The sequence below is a fragment of the Leishmania braziliensis genome, chromosome 15 (assembly GCF_000002845.2).
Source record: "Leishmania braziliensis MHOM/BR/75/M2904 complete genome, chromosome 15".
Taxonomy (NCBI): domain Eukaryota; phylum Euglenozoa; class Kinetoplastea; order Trypanosomatida; family Trypanosomatidae; genus Leishmania; species Leishmania braziliensis.
The window spans coordinates 28381-47239 of record NC_009307.2 but is presented as its reverse complement, the minus strand read 5'-3'; the positions used below and the strand labels follow the sequence as shown (position 1 = coordinate 47239).

The window sequence follows — 18859 nt, the reverse complement described above, 5'->3', positions numbered from 1 at the left end:
CCCNNNCGCCTCTTGCTCTGTGCTGCGTCGCTGGCATGAGTGGTGGCGGAGCAGCGGGTTAGGAAAGAGAGGAGCAGCAGCAGCAGATGTCGACCGCGGACAGGTGGAACACGAGGGAGGCTGCGTGTTTGACTACCCGAGGACGGAGGACAACTGAGTGTGTATGAGGTCTTATCCCCCGCCTTTCCCACCTCTCCCCCTTACCTCTTACCACCGCTCCCCACTGCAGTCCCGCTCGACCACTTTTCTCGCCGACGAGGACGGCAATGACGATGATGACGGCGACTGCGGTGTTTGAGCGAGATTTTTCAGCCCCCGCCTCTCTCCCTCTCTTGCACTGCATGTGTCTGCATGTCTGTCTGTCGTTGCCGTCTTCTATGCTTGTCTGTGCACTCCCTTCCGTTTCCTCTTTTGCTCCCCCCCTTTTCCCTTTCACTCAGTCTTTCCTGTTGTTCCAGTGCGGATGGACGGGTGTCTGAGTGGATCGTTGGGTCGACCGTGCATCTCCCTCTTTCCCTCCTCCTCCCTCTCTGACTTGGCGCGATATGCTTTGCCACTTGTTGCCCGTTTCCTCTCCCTTTCTTATTAATTGTCCGCTATGTCTTCTCATCCTGACGTTCGCTGCTGTGGCCCCCCCGCTCGCCTCTCATTCGCAGCAAAAAAAGAACACCAAAAAATCCTCAAGGAAAGAGGAGGCAGCAATGCCAAGAGAGAAGGGAGGGAGAGAGGTGCGCGTGCGTTGTTATGGGTGTGCATGTGAAGGTTGAGTGTAGTGGTTGAGCGAGAGAAGTTTCTCTCTCTCTCTCTCTGTGTTTTCTCTTGAGTGTTTGTAAACCTGGCAGTCTCGCTTTTCTTTCGCACTATCATGTACACAACCCCCCCCCTCTCCAGACTTGTCCACTGCGTTGGTGCGGTAAACAAGAAAACCAGAGGACTCAGGCCGCATCTTTCTCTCTCTCTCTGGTATGATAGTTCTTTTTCTTTGACCACATGCATCCACCCACCAAGACGGACACCAGCCCATTGCGCAGGCGTGTGCAGAGACGTCGTCGTGGTAGTGGTGGCGCTGGCGCGCTTAACAATTCCAAAGCGAGAACAACGAGAAGAGGCCACCGGTAGCTATTTCCTCTTTTTCATGTGCAGCAGGCTCGTTGCAGAGCAGCACTCGCATACACACCTCTACATGCTGAGACGGCCATCACGTGTGTGTGTGTGTGTGTGTGTGTGTGTGTGTGTGGACAAGAGTGTCGCTGTACGGCTGCACCGCCAGAGTCCCTTTTTGCATCTGAATGTGCTTTACGTCGCCGCTTATGCGTGCATCGTCCTTCCTAGCTACGCATCTCTTCTGCAGGCGGGCTTAGGACGGTGGCAGGCGTGTCACTCGAGGCAATCAGATTTGTGGTCTGCTTGTGCATGTGTGTGCGAGTGATCATACGCGTGCGCCTCACGCAGTGTTGCGATGGTCCTGTTTTCCCTCTCTACTCCGTCTCCTCCCTTCTCTTTCTCACAACCTCACCTTACCCGGCGCACTGACCTCGACGCGCTCGCGACGACGGTGCTTCACTGTCCCTCTGTCTCTCTCTCTCTCACTCCCCATCTAAGTGTCCCCTTGTTGCTGCCGCTGCCGATTTAATCCACCAGCGCCCTCCCCTCTTCTTCTTCACTCTCTGTGCCCGTCGCACAGCGCAGTATTCTGCTCCGCTATTTCGTTCTTCCTCCTCTTCTTGAGTGCTGACTACCGTGCGTGCCTCTGGCAGCATGCGGGGCTGTGGACTCTCTTCTAGAAGTCGCGGCCGCGGCGCCGGTGGACAGAGTGGCCGTGTTGCCCGCGGCGGGTATCGTAGAGAGGATAGCAGTGGCAGAGCTGCACACTCGCCTCGGGATGCCGGCTCGGCTGCGCAGGCGTCCGATGAGCTCATGGAGAACACGTCTTTGTTCTTTAGCGACTTGACAGGCGGGCGCGGTGTGGCGGGGGCAGCACTCACGACTAAAGGTGGTGCCGGCTCCTCGTCTTTTACATCGCCATCTCCCGGGCTCTCCTCAGCAATGCCGTTGGAGGACGGCGACGAGTATGCACAGCGGCGCACTGCTGGGGATGCTGGTGCTGCTGCAGTCATCGAGGGCAGTGAGCAGACGCAGGAGAGGGTCATGTGGCTGGAGCTAGGGCTGTGCAAAGCACTGATCCGCGCTGTGTCGCACCTCGGCTACATTGCACCCACACCAGTGCAGGCGAAGGCCATTCCTGCGGTACTGCGAGGAGTCGACGTGTGTGCGCGAGCCGTCACGGGATCCGGCAAGACTGCCGCCTTCTTGCTACCGCTAGCGCACCTACTCCTCACGCGGCAACCGCAGAAGGCAACGATGATGAACAGTCGACGCCGCTTTATCCGCGCTGTTGTGCTGTTGCCCACACGGGAGCTCGGCGTGCAGTGCCAGGAGATGCTAAGGCAGCTCCTCCAGTTCACGTCAGGGCTGACGGTGGCGCTGGCCATCGGCGGCGTCGCGCCTGCGGCGCAGGTGGCCGCGCTGGATGCAGCGCCCGATATACTGGTGGCTACTCCTGGCCGGCTTGTGGATTACATCCACAACTACAAGGACGGCGCCGGTCTCGACCTAACCGGGGTGGAGGTGCTGGTGCTGGATGAGTGCGACAAGATGCTGACGGTCACTTTGCAAGATCAGGTGTTAGATATTCTGCAGCACGTACCGGAAGAGACGCGCCAGATGCTCATGTTCTCTGCCACCATGACGAAGGATGTGGACGAGTTTGCCAGAGAGCATCTCTTCAAACCCCTTAACATCGACATCGGCCACATCGCCTTGCAGTCGAAGCTCCGGCAGCAGTTTGTGCGCATCCGCATCACCCCCGAGACGCCAACGCCCACTGCCGACGATGTAGATGCCGCCACCGCCACCACCGCAGCAGCCACAGCGAAGGGTAGTGAGACACCGCGGGAAAAACGACTGCGCCAGAAGCGGCGTCGGGCAGAGCGGGCGTCAGCTGACGACGAGGATGTGCAGAACGGCGCTGCCACGGCCGAAAGCGAGCAGGAGCATATCGCCAAGGTCAAGACACGCTACCTCGTTGCTCTCTGCCACAACTACCTAAAAGACAAGACGATCATCTTCTGTCGCTACCGCACCACCACGCATCGACTGACCCTCGTTTTCAAGGCATTGGGGTTGTCTGTCGCGGAGGTACAGGGCAACCAGCTGCAGGAAGAGCGTTTTCAGGCCTTCGAGAAGTTTGCTCGCAGCGAGGTACGGTACCTGATCACCACGGATGTGGCGTCGCGCGGGCTTGACATTCAAGGAGTGGCCACGGTGCTCAACTACGACTTGCCACCCACCCTCACGGCTTACATCCACCGCGTGGGGCGCACCGCACGCATTGGGCAGACCGGCACCGCGGTGTCTCTCGTGCACGAGGTCGAGGACGCCGACATCATGCGCAAGATCCTCTCGGTGAGCGGCGCTATCAATGACCATCAGGTGGCGACTGTGAAGCGCCGCGATGTGCCGGATGCACTACTGGCCAAGGCGACCAAAGACGTCGACAGCGTCTTTCCGCAGGTGCGAGCGCAGCTGGCGGCCGAGCAACTGGAGGAGAAGATCTCCCAGGCTGAGAGGCGCTACGGCGCCACCAAAGACGGCTTCCTCAGCGAGGTGACAACAAAAGCGAAGCGCGAGTGGTGCCTCAGCCGCGAGGAGCGCAAGAAGCGCGACGAGGAGGCGCGTCGTCTGTACGAGAAGGAGGCGGAGGTGACGATCAACCACTTTCAGAATGAGTTGTCAAACCTGGCGCGAGAGGAGACGGAGATTCTGCAGCGTCAACGAAAGGTGCGCCGCTTGGAGCGGGACAAGAAGACGCGCGAGGAGGGCAAGGTCAAGGCCCGTGCGCGTGAGTTGCGCATGAAGAGTGAGAAGAAGATCCAAGCCGGTGTTGTGAAGAAACTCAAGCAGCGAAAGATCCGCCAGGCTTCCAAGGAGCGGCGTGCCGCGGCGCGCGCGCAGAAGGGCGTTGCGCCCTACAAGCACGGCGACGGTAAACAGCGCAACAAGAAGTCCCGTCATAAGAGGCGCATGAAGAAGCACTGAGGAGGCTACAGCGGCGGTAGATATCTGCAGTCGTAGACGTGGGTTGCAGCGAAGAGACTGAAAGGGGTGAAGGCTGGAAGAGCGGTGGCGAGGTGCATAGCCTGGGGGAGGGCGACGCGGATCTCCCGGCGTCTCTATGTGCGCCTTTACGTGAGCACATCTCTTCTAGTGTTCTCTTGTGCTGCGCCTCGAGTCCGCTCTGACTGTGGCCGGAGATGCACGCGCCTTTCCTCTGCTGACTTGTTCTCTGTTGGGCCACATTTTTCACCCCTTTCCCATAAGGAAGCCCACTTGCACTGCCCCCGTGTGCAGTCTCTGTGAGCCCACGCATCTAATCATTTCCACTTCAAGTTCAACAAGGGAATGGGGAGAGGGGGGGGGGGCACCACCGCCTCCCTCTCTCCCTCAAACTGTCTAAGACACGACTAACGTATTGCACCAAGAGGAAGGTAAACACACGAAGTGGACGCTAAAGAGCCCCCCTCCACACACACACACGCAGGGTCCGTCAGACGCTCCCCATGTCACTGTGGCCGCAGCGGATGCTGAAAGGTGTGTAAAGGAACATGCAAATGGCATCACGGGTGTGACCCTGCCGCTGCGGCTACTGCTGCTACCGCTTTGTGAGAGAGCGCTGTACATCTTAGCCTCTTTTACCCACGTTCAACGTGTGTCTCGGCCACATGCGCTTTCTCGAACTTCCATTGGTCTTCTCCCACCTCCTCTTTCTCTGTTTTGTCCACAACATGCCGCCCTTTCCACTGCACTGACTCGAAGGCAGTGAGGAATGGAGTGGGGGAGGCGGCCGACCCTAGGCAACTTTCTCCCCTCACTCATGACGCTCTTTTTGTTTCTCTCCCCTTGACTGAGCGTTAGTGGACCAGCGAAGGGTAAAGTCGTGCGTTCCGCTGTGCCACACTCGTGCGCGCTCAACGCATGCACTTCTTGTTCGCATTCTCACCGCTTTCATGCTGAGCGGCACGGCGCTGCTCTTGAGGGCTTCATGAGGACGTGTCAGTCGAATCTCCACCAAGTCAGGCAAGCGGAGACGGCGGGCAGCGACGCGAAGGTGAAGTCGAACAAAGTGACCACCTCCCCCTCATTGTGGTACAGGCCGTTCGCCTGTTTTGAACAGGCCGTGTGGGGGCAGGGGACCCACCCTCTGCCGATGCCGCCGAAGCTGTTGAGCCTACTTTGGGATGTGCGTAAGCAACAGCTCTGTACTTGGCTAACACCGCGATGCTGGTCCTCGGAGGAGCTTTCTTGCGCCGAAGCTCGAGAAGGGTGCAGCTGACTGCTCGAGGTTTGCTGTCCGTGAAGTGCTTGGCCACGAAATAGAGCGTGGGGCTTTGTGGCGGTGACTGAGACTCGTTAACCGCGGCTTGGTCGTCAGGCCAGCGCTGCTGCATTGCTTTCTGCACCCCCCCCCCCCCCCCCCCCCCCACCGTCGCACCGCGATAGAGGATCACACACACACCACTCTGTGCATCAGGCAACTGCGATGATGATAAGGACGTCTGTGCTAGCGTTCAACGGCACGGCTCCCCCCGGGGCAGTGTGTCACTATCGCTTCTCCAGGAGTCGCTGGCCCATCGCGGTGGACGCAGTGGTTTTCGCTGACTCCGAGATGTGGGAGGAGGGGAACATTCCACCTTTTGTTTTGGTCTACCTGGCGGGGGGGGCATGCAATGCCACGCTTTTTTCTCAAGTCACGCGCACCGACCATGCGTGTGCCTCTCACGGTCGGTGCGCGTGTGGCGGACTGAGGGGTACCCAGGAAGGCTCCGCCCAGAGCCATTTTTCACTGAACTAACGAGCGACCTTTTCCACAACGAGGGATTATTTATACTTCCTTCTACACTGACAGCCTCTCGAGTAGAGCAGGCACATTTTTCCATGGGACTTTGGGGGGTAAAAGTGGAAACCGAGAGTATTCGTTACCAGACTCAGGCTCTCTCACCACCACCGCTCCGTCAGAGCGCGGCACTCGGGCTAGCACGTGCGGAGATGCTGACTGTGGCGGGGGGGGGGCTCGTGGCAGCAGGGCCACAGATGGAGGAAAAAAGTTGTGTCAACGAGACATGGATAAGCAGAATGCGCGAGTAATCCGGGGAGTGGGTCGCTTCACGACGCGCGACCTGGAGGGAAAGCACCCCCCTTTTGGATTTTATCAGCTCATTCACGCTTATCCGCAGCGAGACAAGAGCAAACGAAGGAGAAAACGATACGCATGCACGGCAATCCTCCAGATACATTCATGTTGCTGGAGTTCCCACCCCCTTCATTCAAACACTTCTACGCCTCTCGCACACTTCAGCTCTCCAGGCTGGAGCTGGGAGATGAGGGACACGTGGCGTGAAACAGGCGCGCCTCCACGGCGATCGCCGCTTTCTTTTCTTTGGTGTTGCAGCTGGTCGTCGCATGAGGGCTGATTAGCGTTTCGAATGTCACATGTGTCAGATGTGGCGCCCACTGGAGTGATGGTTGACTGTGTTTTGGGTCAGATGCCAAGCGCCCCCTTTCCTGTAGCACCCTGACCCACATTGTAAAACTCGCACATTGCAGTACGGATCTCAGGTAGGCATTGCCTCGTGTCTGATGTGGCCGCGAGCGCCCCGTGTGCAAAGATGCGGGGGAGGAGGAGGTGGAGGGTGCTGTTTACCCCCAGCACGAGAGGTTGCCGTGCCTGCTCATGATGTGATCTTTCGCTCACTCCTTTCTTTGTCCGGACCTGACGAGGATGATCCGCCTTCTTTGACTACCACTGGTTCTCCACCCCGCACACCCCTAGCGAAATCGCAGCAATCTCTTCTCTCTCAAGCCCTTCCACGGGTATTAGAACAAGAAGGGAGGGGGAAGGGGAAATGTTGGCGGGTGCTGGTCGCCCCCTCGTGACAGGTTGCTGCCATAGCATTCGGCGCTTCTCAGGGGAGGTAGGGGAGGTAGGAGGTAGAGGGGGGGCGCCAACTGCAAAAATAGGTTGCTGCCATCCTTGTAGTCCATGAAAAGGTCAATGGCCAACAACTGAGAGAGTGCATGTTTGTGTGTATCCACGTTCTCTTATTCTCCATGCATATCTTCACCTCCCCCTATTGCCTGTTCCTGCCCCCTTCCTCGTCTCTCTCCGCGAACAGCTCTATGGCCTACAGAGCACATCACTAATGGGGTAGCGCTGCAGCCACTCTGTAGCACACACACACACGCACCGATACGCAGTCACTCCCACAGGTGCACGTGCATTCCAACACACGCTGCTCCACAGTCCCACGTTTGTTCTCTCTCTTATTCTCCTACAGTTGGATTTTGCCCTAATTAAGATTTGCCCGTTGGGCTCTTCCACCTCTTCTTGATTCCCTCTTTCCCCTGCAGTTGATGCTGCTGCTGCTGCTGCGCCGGCCTTCGACTTCGCCTGCCCGCCCCCCTTTCCCCCTTCCCCCCTGCCGCACTTTGCGCTGACTTTACACGCAACTCCCCTTTTGTCTTCCCCCCTTCTTCTTCCCTCCGTTTGTTCGTCTTGTGAGGCGGGCTGTGCGACTCGCCACAAAGCGGACTGCACAAGCGCATACACACACGCAGGCGCTTTCTCTCCCTCTAGTCCGCGTGGACCATGGCATCTACGTCGCCCGCAGAAGGGAACAGCCTAGTTTCCGTCTTTGCTGGCGGGTTCGCCGGTATCTGCTCGACGTGCGTCACGAACCCGCTCGACACGATTCGCGTGCGGTTGTCATCCGATCGCGCTGCCACAGGCAAGTCCCATAAGAGCCTGTTGATCACAGCGCGCGAACTCTTTCATGAGGGCCTCTTCCACGCCTTCAGCCGTGGTCTCGGCGCCAACATCATGGCCTCCATGCCATCCAACGCTGTCTACCTTCCCACGTATCGCTTTCTCAAGAATGAGCTCGTCGATTCAGGGATGAGCGAGCATGTGCGACCGATGGTTTGCGCTTTTGGCGCTGTCACAGCCACCAATCTGACCCTCGCCCCGCTGTTTCTCATTCGGACCCGGGTGCAGGTAGACGACAGACTCAGCATCCACCAGGTGTTTAAGGATGTCATGCGCCGCGACGGAATACGAGGGCTTTACCGCGGCACCATCACCAACATAGCCGGCCGCTTTGTAGAAGAGGGGTGTTTCTGGACTGTGTATGAGCTGCTCAAGCGTGTGACGCATGAAGGCAGCTTTGGCGAGCGGAGCTTCTGGTGGTCCTCGGCAGCGGTGGTGTCCTTGACGATGATGGCGAAGCTGGTGGCAGTCGGCATTGCGTATCCGTACAACGTCGTCATGAACCACCTGCGCACGGTGAACAAGGTGACGGGAGAGCACGACTACGTGCGGGTGATGCCAACAGTGCGCCACATTTATGAGGCCGACGGCTTCCTCGGCTTCTACAAGGGGTTGGCCCCTCAGATTCTACGCAGCGTGATTAGCAAGGCGACACAAATATATGCATTCGAGCTGGTGCTCTTCACCTATGCACAGATGCACCACCGCAAGCCACTGCCAGTCCCGGTGGTGTGTATCATCGACCCCGCTGCTGAGTCCGATGAATCGACGATGGAGTAGCGTATAGAAAGGGACAGAGAGGAGGAGTGCACACGGTATGCAAAGGCTGGAGCAAGAGAAGGCGTGGACAGAGGGGGACGGTTGCACCACACGAGAGGAGGGGAGGGAAGGCGAGCGACTCTCGCCCACGACATGGGGCAATTTTACTGGTCGCTTTTGCATTTCTTTATTTTTATTTCACATCACCACCTCCCTCTCTTCATCCCCTCCTCTCGCTGTTCACGTCGCTGCAATGTGCCCCCCCCCCCCCCCCCCCTTAGCATCCCGCTTCACACGCACAAATGCCTACAGAAGCGCACACACACCAGACACGAGGAAGGAAGACAGTTCATCCACCATAGAGGCTGAGGAGATTTAGGTCAGAGTGGGCGATTGAGGGAGGAGGAAGAGGCGAGGATGCGGGGAGGGGGAAAGCAGACGTGGTGTTCTCCATTCGCTCCTCCTCTCTTCCACGCGCTCATTTGCTTTCTCTTGCGTCTTTTTCTCCCATTAGATGGACCATCTCTCTCTGCGAGTGCAGATGGGGGCCGCAGCATCGTAACACCAACACACGCGTATGCAAACGCCACGAGGAAGCCATCGTGTACAGAGCAGGCGAGTCTTGAACAGCGAAGAAGGTCAAGGGGGGAAGAACTCTTTTTCTCTCGTCTCGGTCTCTCTTCCGCTTTCTCTCTCCGTGCGTCTGGGTTGCTTGCTGTTGCCCTTGACGCTTCTAGAGGTGATGATGGGAGGATGGTACCTCGGGTCGTGTTATCTAAGCTACTGCGAGCAAGTCAACAGGAATCGTCAACGGTGCGCAATTATTACTGCGGCCAACCCTGCAGGCGACGACCCGCCCGCAGGCAAGCGCAGAGCTCTGCAAGACACACTTGACAGCCTGAACACACCCCTTCTGCGTCTGCGTCCACGTCTCTGGGCTTTCTTCCGCCACCCTCTCACTTTTTACTCTCTCCTCCTCCTCCTCCTCCTACCACCAACGCCTTTGTTTCCCTTTTCTTCCTTTTTTTGCCTTTCATTTCTCCCTCGTGCTGTGGCCGCGGACTGGAGGGAGGGAAAGGCCATCGCCAGCGCCTCGCGTCTGATCGTGTGTAGCAGCAGCAACAGCACCCATGCACATGCACAACGCTGCAGAGGCTCCTTCGTTTTTGGTCTTGCAATGAAGGCGTCCAGCGCCGCTGTGGCAGCGACGCCGATAAGAGGGGCTGCAGAGGGCAAGGCAGCCGTCGCCACGGAGACTGTTTCTTCATCGTCCCTTTCCCTCCTTCAATATGGCGCCTCGCTCTACGAAGCCCATGCGCACCTGCCCGACGAGGCCGAGGTGCAGCTGCCTCTCACTCGCTACGCTGACTACCTGCACCATTGCGGCTTTAGCATGGAGCAGGAAAGCAAGACCGCGGCTGCCCCCGTGCCGGCGGCGGCGGCGGCCGTGCTGGACCACGCCAAGCCAAATACCAAGACGAAGACACCACTAGAAGAACGTCGGGGCGCGGGGGTGGAGGTGGACACCCCTTACAATCCCGTCGAAATTGCGGGCTGGGGTCTGCCAGAGGCCCTGCGGTGCGACGCGGACCTGCGCTGCAACGCTGTGGGATCGCTGAGCGACGCAACGGAGTGGTCAACCATCGCAGAGCAGCTGGTGACCCCTTTTATGACTCCCACATGGCGGCAGACGGCTACGCAATGCACCATCAAGAAGGCGCGGTGCGTGTACATGTGGCTGTGCTCGCACATGACACTGCAGGTGAGTGTGCCAGGGACTGTAGGGAAAGCCGTCGAAGACAGCGGACCAGCCTCGACCGGCAGTCAACCATCCTCGCAGCGGACGGCGCCGTTAGCGCGCAGCTCAACCCAGCCGGCGCGCAAGGTAAAGGAAGTGCTGACAATGCTAGAGCCTGCTGCTCCCCCTCATCCATTGGCAGTGGCCCTACAGACGCGACGCGCGCCAGCACCGGTCCTGGCCGAGGTGTACATGCGCATGCTGACCAGCATCGGGATCTCATGCGAAGTTGTGGATGGCCAATTGAAAGGCGCGGCGCCGGAGGAGGCGTTTGAGTGGAGTTGGAACATTGTGACGGTGGAGGGGAAGCAGTACCTTGTGGACGTGTCGGCTGCCTTGTCGAAGGGGGTGCTGCGCCCCTCAGCACCCCCTTCCGATGTGTCGTCGTTGTCAGGCGTGTCACTGGATGCGGGTAAGGCGTTGCGGGGGGGAAGCGTAGCGGCTCGGGGTAAGGCAGCTGCCCCGCCGCCGCCGTCGTCGCTGGAGGAGCCGTGGAATGGGTCAGTTCGGCTGCTACCCGTAACCCCAGAGAGGCTGCGGCGGGATTTTTTCTTCTTCGCTTACCCCACATCCTTCCTCGCATCTCACCTCCCTGCAAACCCCGCGAAGGCGCTCGTGCAGACAGCCATGAAGATAGCACAGTGGCGTGTGCAGCCGCGCCTCACCCCCGCCTTTTACCACTATAGGCTGCAGCTGGCTTCTCACAAGACGCACAGCGCCTTCGTCGCCAAGGAGTCACCGTCGTACGTGTCGTTTGTGAATCACTACTCCAGCGACACGGAGTTGTGCTGTGTACTGTACATGGGCACGCTGCGGACCCTTCCTGAGGATCTCTCGCAGACAATACCACTAGGTGCGGAGTGGGTATGGCACCAGCGTGAAGAGAGCACCAATACCGACACCTTTACCCTCACCGTCCCACAGGCGGGCTATTATGTGCTGGTTGTTGGAGCGCGGCCAATTCGTGTCGATCCATACAGTGCCGTGATTACCGTTGTTGGAGAGACGGCGTTCACGCCGGTGGCCTCGTACGATATGCGCGTCTGTTTCACGCCGAGCAGCTCCCCGATGCTGCCGCGCCAGTACCTGTCGCCATCTGTCTGCCGCCTCATCTCTCCGCTGTGCTCTCAGCTCTCACCGGGACGGCACACCTTCTGCGTAATGCCGTCGTGCAGCAATGTTATTGCCGTCGCTGTCGTTAAGTGCATCACTGCGGCTGCCACCCGCGAACTTCTTTCATTTTTGTCCTTTCAGCCCTGCAGCGCCACCTTTGAGGGTGCCGTGGATGTGCGCATCGGGGACGGCGTGGAGGTGTGGGTGCTATACGGCGCACCGGATCGCAACGGACAGGAGCTAAGCCAGCGAGTTCCAGCTGCAGCACCACCAAAGGTGGCAGTGAGGCCTTGCACATCGTCCTCCTTGACTGCGAAGTCCAAGGCAACAAACAAGAGGAAGGCGGAGGCCTCGGCTGAGCAGCAGCGGGCCACCGCAGCGGAGGCCCAGTTTGCCCACCTCTCGCAGGCGCTGCGCAGGGGCGAGGTGTTTCAGCGCTACGTCGGCGGTATCGAGGTGCGTTATTTTGTTTCCCCGGCCGTAGCAACTCTCATTCAGCCTCAGCCGACGGTGAAGCAGGAGCAGAGTATCACGCTGCGCCGACTGGCCGGTGTGACGAGTGCGCTGCTGTGCGAAGCAGCGGAGACGGTGCAACACCAGCCAGCTCCCGTCGGCAGGTACTTTGCTGCTGCTGCTGCGACCGCTGCATCGAAGTCATAAGGGAGTACGTTGGAGAGGGGGGGGGAGGCAGGGCGACTGCGTAGGTCTTGTGTGAAGAGATGTGCAGATATATGCTCATGTCAGCCCCCCTGCACCGCATTGCAGTCGATATGTACATACACATGCATGTGTGCTTTGGATGGCCTCAGCGGCTCATTTTTCTCTCTATCTGGTTGCGCTCTGTCGCTCTTTCTCTAAAGTGGACTCAGCATTCACCTATGTCTAGGTAAGTCCTCATAGTGGGTGGTGAGGGGCTCCGCGAGAAGGCCCCTAGAAGTGTGGACGAACGGTCAGCTGAGCGGGCAAGGGAACAGCCGCAGGGGGTGAGGGACACGTCGCACTCTGGAGACTCACATGTAGAGTGACCATCCGCTGCTCCGCTGGGGGGTGGCGTTCGCCTCTCTGGCTTCCTTGCGTCGGTCTTCATTCTAGCCTTTCCCTTGCGCTTTGACAGTTGCCCGCTCCTTTTCTTCTTCTACGTGATGTGTGGAAATCCGCGGCCGCCACCGAGTGCGCCGCACAACTTTCTCAGCCTCTCTTCTTTGCAATGGAAAAAAAAGGAAGGTGAAGGGCAGGCGGATCGGCTCGTGTGCGCAGACTCGCGTGGCTGCTGATGCACTGTCCTCCCTCTCTTATCCGTTACACCTTAATTCCTCGCCACTGGTGTTAGCAGTGCCGATATGTTAGTCATGCATGTGTATGCGGGATATGCTGTGCTCTCGTGCACTGGCTGACTCGGACGTTGTGCTGAGCTTGTAGCATTGATGCAGTACCCAGTGAGCGCGTGCGCCACATGTGGAGGCGTGTGCTTCTCCTGCCTTGCCCATCGATGCTTGTACAGTTTGGTGCTCTCCCCATCATCAATGCCCCCGCCCTTTTTTTCTTCTTTCGCGCACTCATTTCCCTCGCCTTTCTCGCGCAGTTGTGTAGGCCACTGGTGCTTCTGCCATCGCAGCCACTTGCTCGGCTCCTGCGCGGCGTGGTTTACTTCCTTCCTTATCGAGACGCTTTCCACAAGAGCAAGAGACACCAAGGCGCGCTGTTGAGTCATTTCTTCCCCCAACGGCTGCTGTACGTGACGTCATGCAGTCGTGCGCGGTGATTGGCTGTGGCCCAGCTGGAATGGTAGCCAGCACGGTACTGCGGCAGAGCGGGTTACTTGTCACGTGCTTCGATGTTGCCCCCGAGCCGGGAGGCATCTGGGCTAGCAATGCGCGCGACATCTTCTCCAGCCGCGGGTGCGTCTCGCCGATTTATCCGTCTATGCGCTGCGTACTTCCAAAGGAGTTGATGGCTTTCAGTGACGTCCGCTTCGACTACGCCGTCGCGCAGTTTCCACACCACACGGCGGTGCAGCACTACATGCACCGGTACGCCGCACAGAAGGGCGTGCGTGGTCTCACGCGGTTTAATACGAAGGTGGAATCCGCGCGCTTCGACCAGGTAGGCCGCATGTGGAAGATCATATCAGTGAACGTCGTGAACGGGGATGTCATGGAGTGGTCCTTCGATAAGGTTTGCGTGTGCACCGGGCAGACGCAGGAGGTTCGCTTCCCTGCCGGGATGCAGGAGACACTCGAGAGGTACCTCCACGAGGGCGGTGAGGTGCACCACGCCGCGCACGTGAAGGACTTCCGCGCGTTTCACGGGAAGCGCGTCGTTGTCGTTGGCAACGGCGTCTCCGCTTACGACTACTGTATCGAGCTAAAGCGGATGGGGGCAGAGGTCTACCACAGCATCACTCCGCAAGCCCTCTTCTCCGCTTCATGTGGTCCTCAGGCAGGCTTTGCGTGCTCCTCGCTCACCGCTGCGCTCTGGAAGGGTACGGCAGCATCGAACCGGAGGCGTGGACGGACGTCAAAAGAGGTGTCGGATGTACGGGTGGCCACCGACGCTGTCACGCGCCTCGCCGGCCTCGCAGCTCGCCTTCCGTGGCTGCGCAACGACGTGCACTTGGCGAGCGATGTGGTGCGCAAGTGGTTGCGGTACCGCAGTACGCGACTCGAGGCCATCCCGTCGGTGGGGCTACCGCTTGACAACGACGGGCGCGGGCTGCGCTTTGCCGCCGATCCATCGGCGCGGCGGAGCACAGCGGACGTCGTCGCAGTGGCGAAAGAGTGCGTCGGCCACCACGATGTGTCGCCGCGTACGTCGTCTGCGGAGGTGTTCATCGACGACGTGGACGCTGTTATCTGCGCCACAGGTTACACCCGTCGATATCCTTTTATGCACCCCGACGTGCGCCGCGTGCTGGAGGAGGATCAGCCACTTCTCACCTCGTCTACTTCATGGCCTCCATCAAGCACCTCGAGCGACGCGGCCAGCGGACCGCCGGCTACCAGCCGCCATGGACTGTACCTGGGCACCCTCTGGTCTGCCGAGCCGTCGTTGGCGCTGGTGGGCTATCAAAAGGGGCTGCTGCCTCCTTTTCTGCTGTTTGAAGCACAGTCGCGCTTCATCGCGTACGCTTTCACTCAGCGTGTACCGCTCCCCGAGGGGGCGGAGGCAATGCGGGCGAAGGAGGATGCGTTAGTAATGGCAAATCCTGCCCTGGCGGACCTCTACAGCGCGGACGGTGCGGGGTTGCACTCGGCGGTATACTTCAACGTCCTCCAGCACGAGCTGGGGGTGAGCTCCCGCGATACGTACACTGCCAAGGTAATCCAGCGACATAAGTGGTTACTGCGGTCCACGCTGGTGCGCATCTACCACAAGTGCCGCTCCATGGCGCCCCTCAAGCGCAAAGAGCAGCACCTGCTCTTCAGTAACAGGATTTAGTGATGTGAGGAGAGTGATACTTCGGGTGTGTGGGCGTGGGGAACGCAGCAAGACGGAGTTGGAGGAACCGTGCGAGCACGTGTGAGGCAATGATGGGGGTGGTGGCACATGTGCACACCTGCGTGAGTGAGCCGCTGCGTTTTGCGAAGTTTTTCGGAGCGCCCCCTCACGGCGTCCCCTCTCATTGCCCCGAAGTCCTCCTTTCATCGGTGCGTCTCCGCCTCTTCCCGTCATTTGTTTTTTTTCCTCACCCTGTTTTGCATCTGGCCGCGCCCGCCTTTCTCGTTGCGCTTTACTTCCCTGCTGCTGGCCGTTGTTACACACCGATTCAGCCAGACGTTTCGGGCGTCTCTCCCGCATTTCCTTTTCCCTCTTTACTCTCGCGGTTGAAACACACTGAGGCAGCCATACGCCCACGTGCACGTCTATCCACTTCGCGCCATCAGGTGTATAAAGAAGTCGGCTGTGCGTGCTGGTCGCATTGCTGCCGACCTAATTGAGTGAGGGACGCCTTGGCAGAGCACTCCCGACCGTGTATATGCGTCCATGGGTCGCTGGGTACCCACCCTCACCGCCTCTCCCCTTGGCGTCATCGACCTGTGAAGCGGGCAATCGCATAGAGGCAGTGTAGAGGATGTTCTCGCACGATGTACAGCGGCAGGGAAACAGTGCTTGAACACACATCTCGGCAGGCTCGCCTTAGGAGGAAAAAGAGCTAAGGGTTGCTCTTCACATGAATGCGCAACCGGTTGGGGGCTGTTGTGGCTGCCACTACAGCTGCCCATTTGCTTCCCTCACTTATCCCCGCCCCCCCCCTTTCTCCCTCTTTCTCCCACATGCCTCACCTCGATACGAAGTCGCATACGTTTCGTTTCGTCTCTCTTCCTCTCACTTTGACTCGGTGCTGCTGCGACTGCTCGTCTCTCTGCTGTTGCGCCTGTGCACGCGTCCAACCACTCATACATATTTAGTGATTGAAACAAACGTGCGCGCCGCATACTCTTTTCCATTTTGACTGATTGTTGCACTCGTTTGTGCCCGTGTGCGCGCGCGTGTCGCTGTTTGCGAAGGACATAGTGGCGGGCAGGTGCTCGACACAGTCCCTCCGTCTGCTGCTGCGGCTGACTGGTGTCTCCCCCCTCTCGCCCTCTGGTGCATTGGTGTGGCGCTGCTTTATGTGTTTGACGGGCTGCATGAGCGCTCTCGTTTCTTTTCGCTGCCTCTTTCACGCACTTCCGTCTACACCTTTGCCTTAGTCCGCAACTACGGTGACTTGGAACGCGCCTACGCGTCACCCCCCCACCTTCCCCCCTGTCCCGGCAAAACACTCCGGAGTTCCTTACCTCGTCGCTTTGTCAATCGTTTTTCTTCCACCACCTCCCTCTTTCACAATGCACCGCGTCGCCTCGCTGCCCTGCCGCACCAGCGTAGCTGCCGTTGCTGCTACATCCTCGCACCCGCTGCTCATGGCCGTACGATGCTGCAGCACGGCTGCCGCCGCTGTCACTGCGCCTGTCCCGGCCGCACCGGTCACAAGCCCAGGCTCCAAGACACTCATTCGGGACATGCGCCCACGCGAGTTGATGAAGGAGTTGGACCGCTATATTGTGGGCCAGAGCGAGGCCAAGAAGGCTGTGTCGGTGGCGCTGCGCAATCGCTGGCGCCGCCACCAAGTGCCGAGCGACATTCGTGAGGAGATTGCGCCAAAGAACATTTTGATGATTGGACCAACCGGCGTGGGCAAGACAGAGATCGCCCGCCGCCTCGCGAAGCTCGTAGATGCCCCGTTTGTCAAGGTAGAGGCCACCAAGTTCACGGAGGTTGGCTTCCACGGCCGCGATGTGGAAAGCATCATCGAGGACCTCTACAAGGCCTCCTTGTCGCAGACAAAGCAGAACATCCGTCGCCAGCATGAGGAAGAGGCGAAAGTGAAGGCGGAGGACCGTATTCTCAAGTCCTTGGCCGGTGTGTCGGACGGCTTTCGCGAGCACCTGCGCAGCGGCGCGCTGGACGACATCGAGGTCATGGTTGAGCTGCAAGAGAAGAAAGAGAAGCCCAAGACAGCGAGCGGCGAAGGCGTCTTTATCTCCCTCGACATCCCCTCCATGATGGGTGGGCAGCGCCAACAGACGGTGAAGAAAGTGATGAAAATCAAGGACGCCTTCCCAGCTGTGTTGCAGGAGGAGCTGGACAAGATGATGGACACCGAGGACGTTACGGCCGAGGCGCTGCGCGCCTGTGAGGAGGACGGCATCGTCGTCATTGACGAGATTGACAAGATTGTGACGGCGGCAGGTGGGTACAAGGGACACCAGGCCTCCGCCGAAGGCGTCCAGCAGGATCTGCTGCCGCTGGTAGAGGGCACAACAGTGTCGACCAAGTTTAACGTGCAGGTGAGGACGGATAAGATCCTGTTCATATGCAGTGGCGCCTTCCACAGCGTTAAGCCGTCCGACATGCTGGCCGAGCTGCAGGGCCGGCTGCCCATCCGTGTCGAGCTCCAACAGCTGAGCAAGGAGGACTTTCACCGCATCATTACGGAGCCCCGCTTCAACCTTATCGCACAACACAAGGCAATGATGGCCACTGAGGGCGTCGATCTCATCTTTGAAGACGATGCGCTCTGGGAGATTGCTAGCATCGCCGCATACATCAACTCGACGGTGCAGAACATCGGCGCGCGCCGTCTCATCACCATCACGGAGAAGGTTGTGGAGGAGATCAGCTTCGAGGGGCCGGAGCGGAAGAGCGAGAGGTTCGTCATTGACGCTGCCTACGTGAAGAGAGCCGTGGAGAAGATGATTAAGAAGGTGGACATCAAGAAGTTCATCTTGTAAGGCAGTGGGGGTCGATGTGTGTGCATGTCCTGGAAGGCAGGCGGGGGAGGCACAGGAAGGGTAACGGGACACGTACGCCGCATCCGTGGCGAGTGTGTTTCTTCACCCCCTTTCTCCGGGTGTCTACTGCTCCCCACTGCCTCTGCAGGGGTGCCCCCCTCCCCCAACTCCCTTCTCTATTCCCTCACCTCACTCGCTTCTACTTTTATTTCTTCTCGATACCTTCTCCGACTCAGCGGCTGCTAAAGATGGGCGGCTGCGTGTGCGTGCGCATTCACGTCCCTTTTTTCTTTGCCCTCGTTTCACCTCTTCGATAAGGCGTGTGCATAGTTGTTCGTGTGCCTGGGGACATGTGGTCTGTGCGCTTGGCACACGTGAGCAATGTGGAGTGGCGACGGTACTCATCACGACTGCGGTGGAGAGCTGTGGTGGTAGTAGTGGGGAGGAGACCCACTGAAACGACTCGGTAGACGAGGTCGCGTAACGCGGAAGGACAACTGCACAGCCCGCATCACTGCCTTAGAGTGCATCTCCTGTGTAGAGGTGACGGTGTGGGCTGGCCGGTGCGTGTGTGCCTATTCCTCCTCTGATCTTGTCCACTGCTTTTCTCTTTCTGTCTCTCCTCCTTCCTTACGGATGACTTGCTGCTGCTGCTGCTGGGGGGGGGGAGGGGGTTTCCTCTCTTGTGTTAGGGACGCTGTGTTTTCTCGGCGTTTGCTCCGCTTCCGCTGTGACGCGGAGAGAGGGAGGGGGAGAGTTGATTGTTTACTTCAACTAAGGTGGCCGCGGTGTCGTTTTTGGTTGGCCTGTTGTGCGTGCGTGTGTGGTGGGTTGACGCTGCAGAGGCACCACAGCGGGGCAGCAGCCTCTGTGCGTGGTTGTGTATGTAGGGGTGCTCTTGGCGAGGGGATGGAGGGAGGCGGGGAACGAGGATGGACGACTCTCATGTCTTCTTCTTCCTCCACTCTCTCCCTCGCTTTCCCTTTCCACACGGCGTGCTCCGCTGACACTCTCCTCTCATATTTGCTTTGG

The 18859-nt window shown here is 59.0% G+C and overlaps 5 protein-coding genes across 5 annotated transcripts; all 5 read left to right on the top strand.

Annotated features, from left to right (window-relative positions):
- Positions 1-2046: 2046 nt before the first annotated feature.
- On the top strand, positions 2047-4098 carry LBRM_15_0130 (putative ATP-dependent RNA helicase; the record flags this gene model as incomplete). Its single annotated transcript, XM_001563412.1, has 1 exon — positions 2047-4098. The coding sequence occupies one exon, from the start codon at positions 2047-2049 to the stop codon at positions 4096-4098; it is 2052 nt and encodes a 683-aa protein (XP_001563462.1).
- Positions 4099-7705: 3607 nt separating this feature from the next.
- LBRM_15_0120 (putative mitochondrial carrier protein) lies at positions 7706-8662 on the top strand (the record flags this gene model as incomplete). The annotated part of the gene is made up of 1 exon (XM_001563411.1): positions 7706-8662. The coding sequence occupies one exon, from the start codon at positions 7706-7708 to the stop codon at positions 8660-8662; it is 957 nt and encodes a 318-aa protein (XP_001563461.1).
- Positions 8663-9818: 1156 nt separating this feature from the next.
- On the top strand, positions 9819-12212 carry LBRM_15_0110 (conserved hypothetical protein; the record flags this gene model as incomplete). Its single annotated transcript, XM_001563410.2, has 1 exon — positions 9819-12212. One exon carries the CDS (start codon positions 9819-9821, stop codon positions 12210-12212), a length of 2394 nt encoding a protein of 797 aa, XP_001563460.1.
- Positions 12213-13295: 1083 nt separating this feature from the next.
- On the top strand, positions 13296-14990 carry LBRM_15_0100 (conserved hypothetical protein; the record flags this gene model as incomplete). Its single annotated transcript, XM_001563409.1, has 1 exon — positions 13296-14990. One exon carries the CDS (start codon positions 13296-13298, stop codon positions 14988-14990), a length of 1695 nt encoding a protein of 564 aa, XP_001563459.1.
- Positions 14991-16456: 1466 nt separating this feature from the next.
- Positions 16457-17827, top strand: LBRM_15_0090 (putative heat shock protein HslVU, ATPase subunit HslU; the record flags this gene model as incomplete). The annotated part of the gene is made up of 1 exon (XM_001563408.1): positions 16457-17827. One exon carries the CDS (start codon positions 16457-16459, stop codon positions 17825-17827), a length of 1371 nt encoding a protein of 456 aa, XP_001563458.1.
- Positions 17828-18859: the final 1032 nt, after the last annotated feature.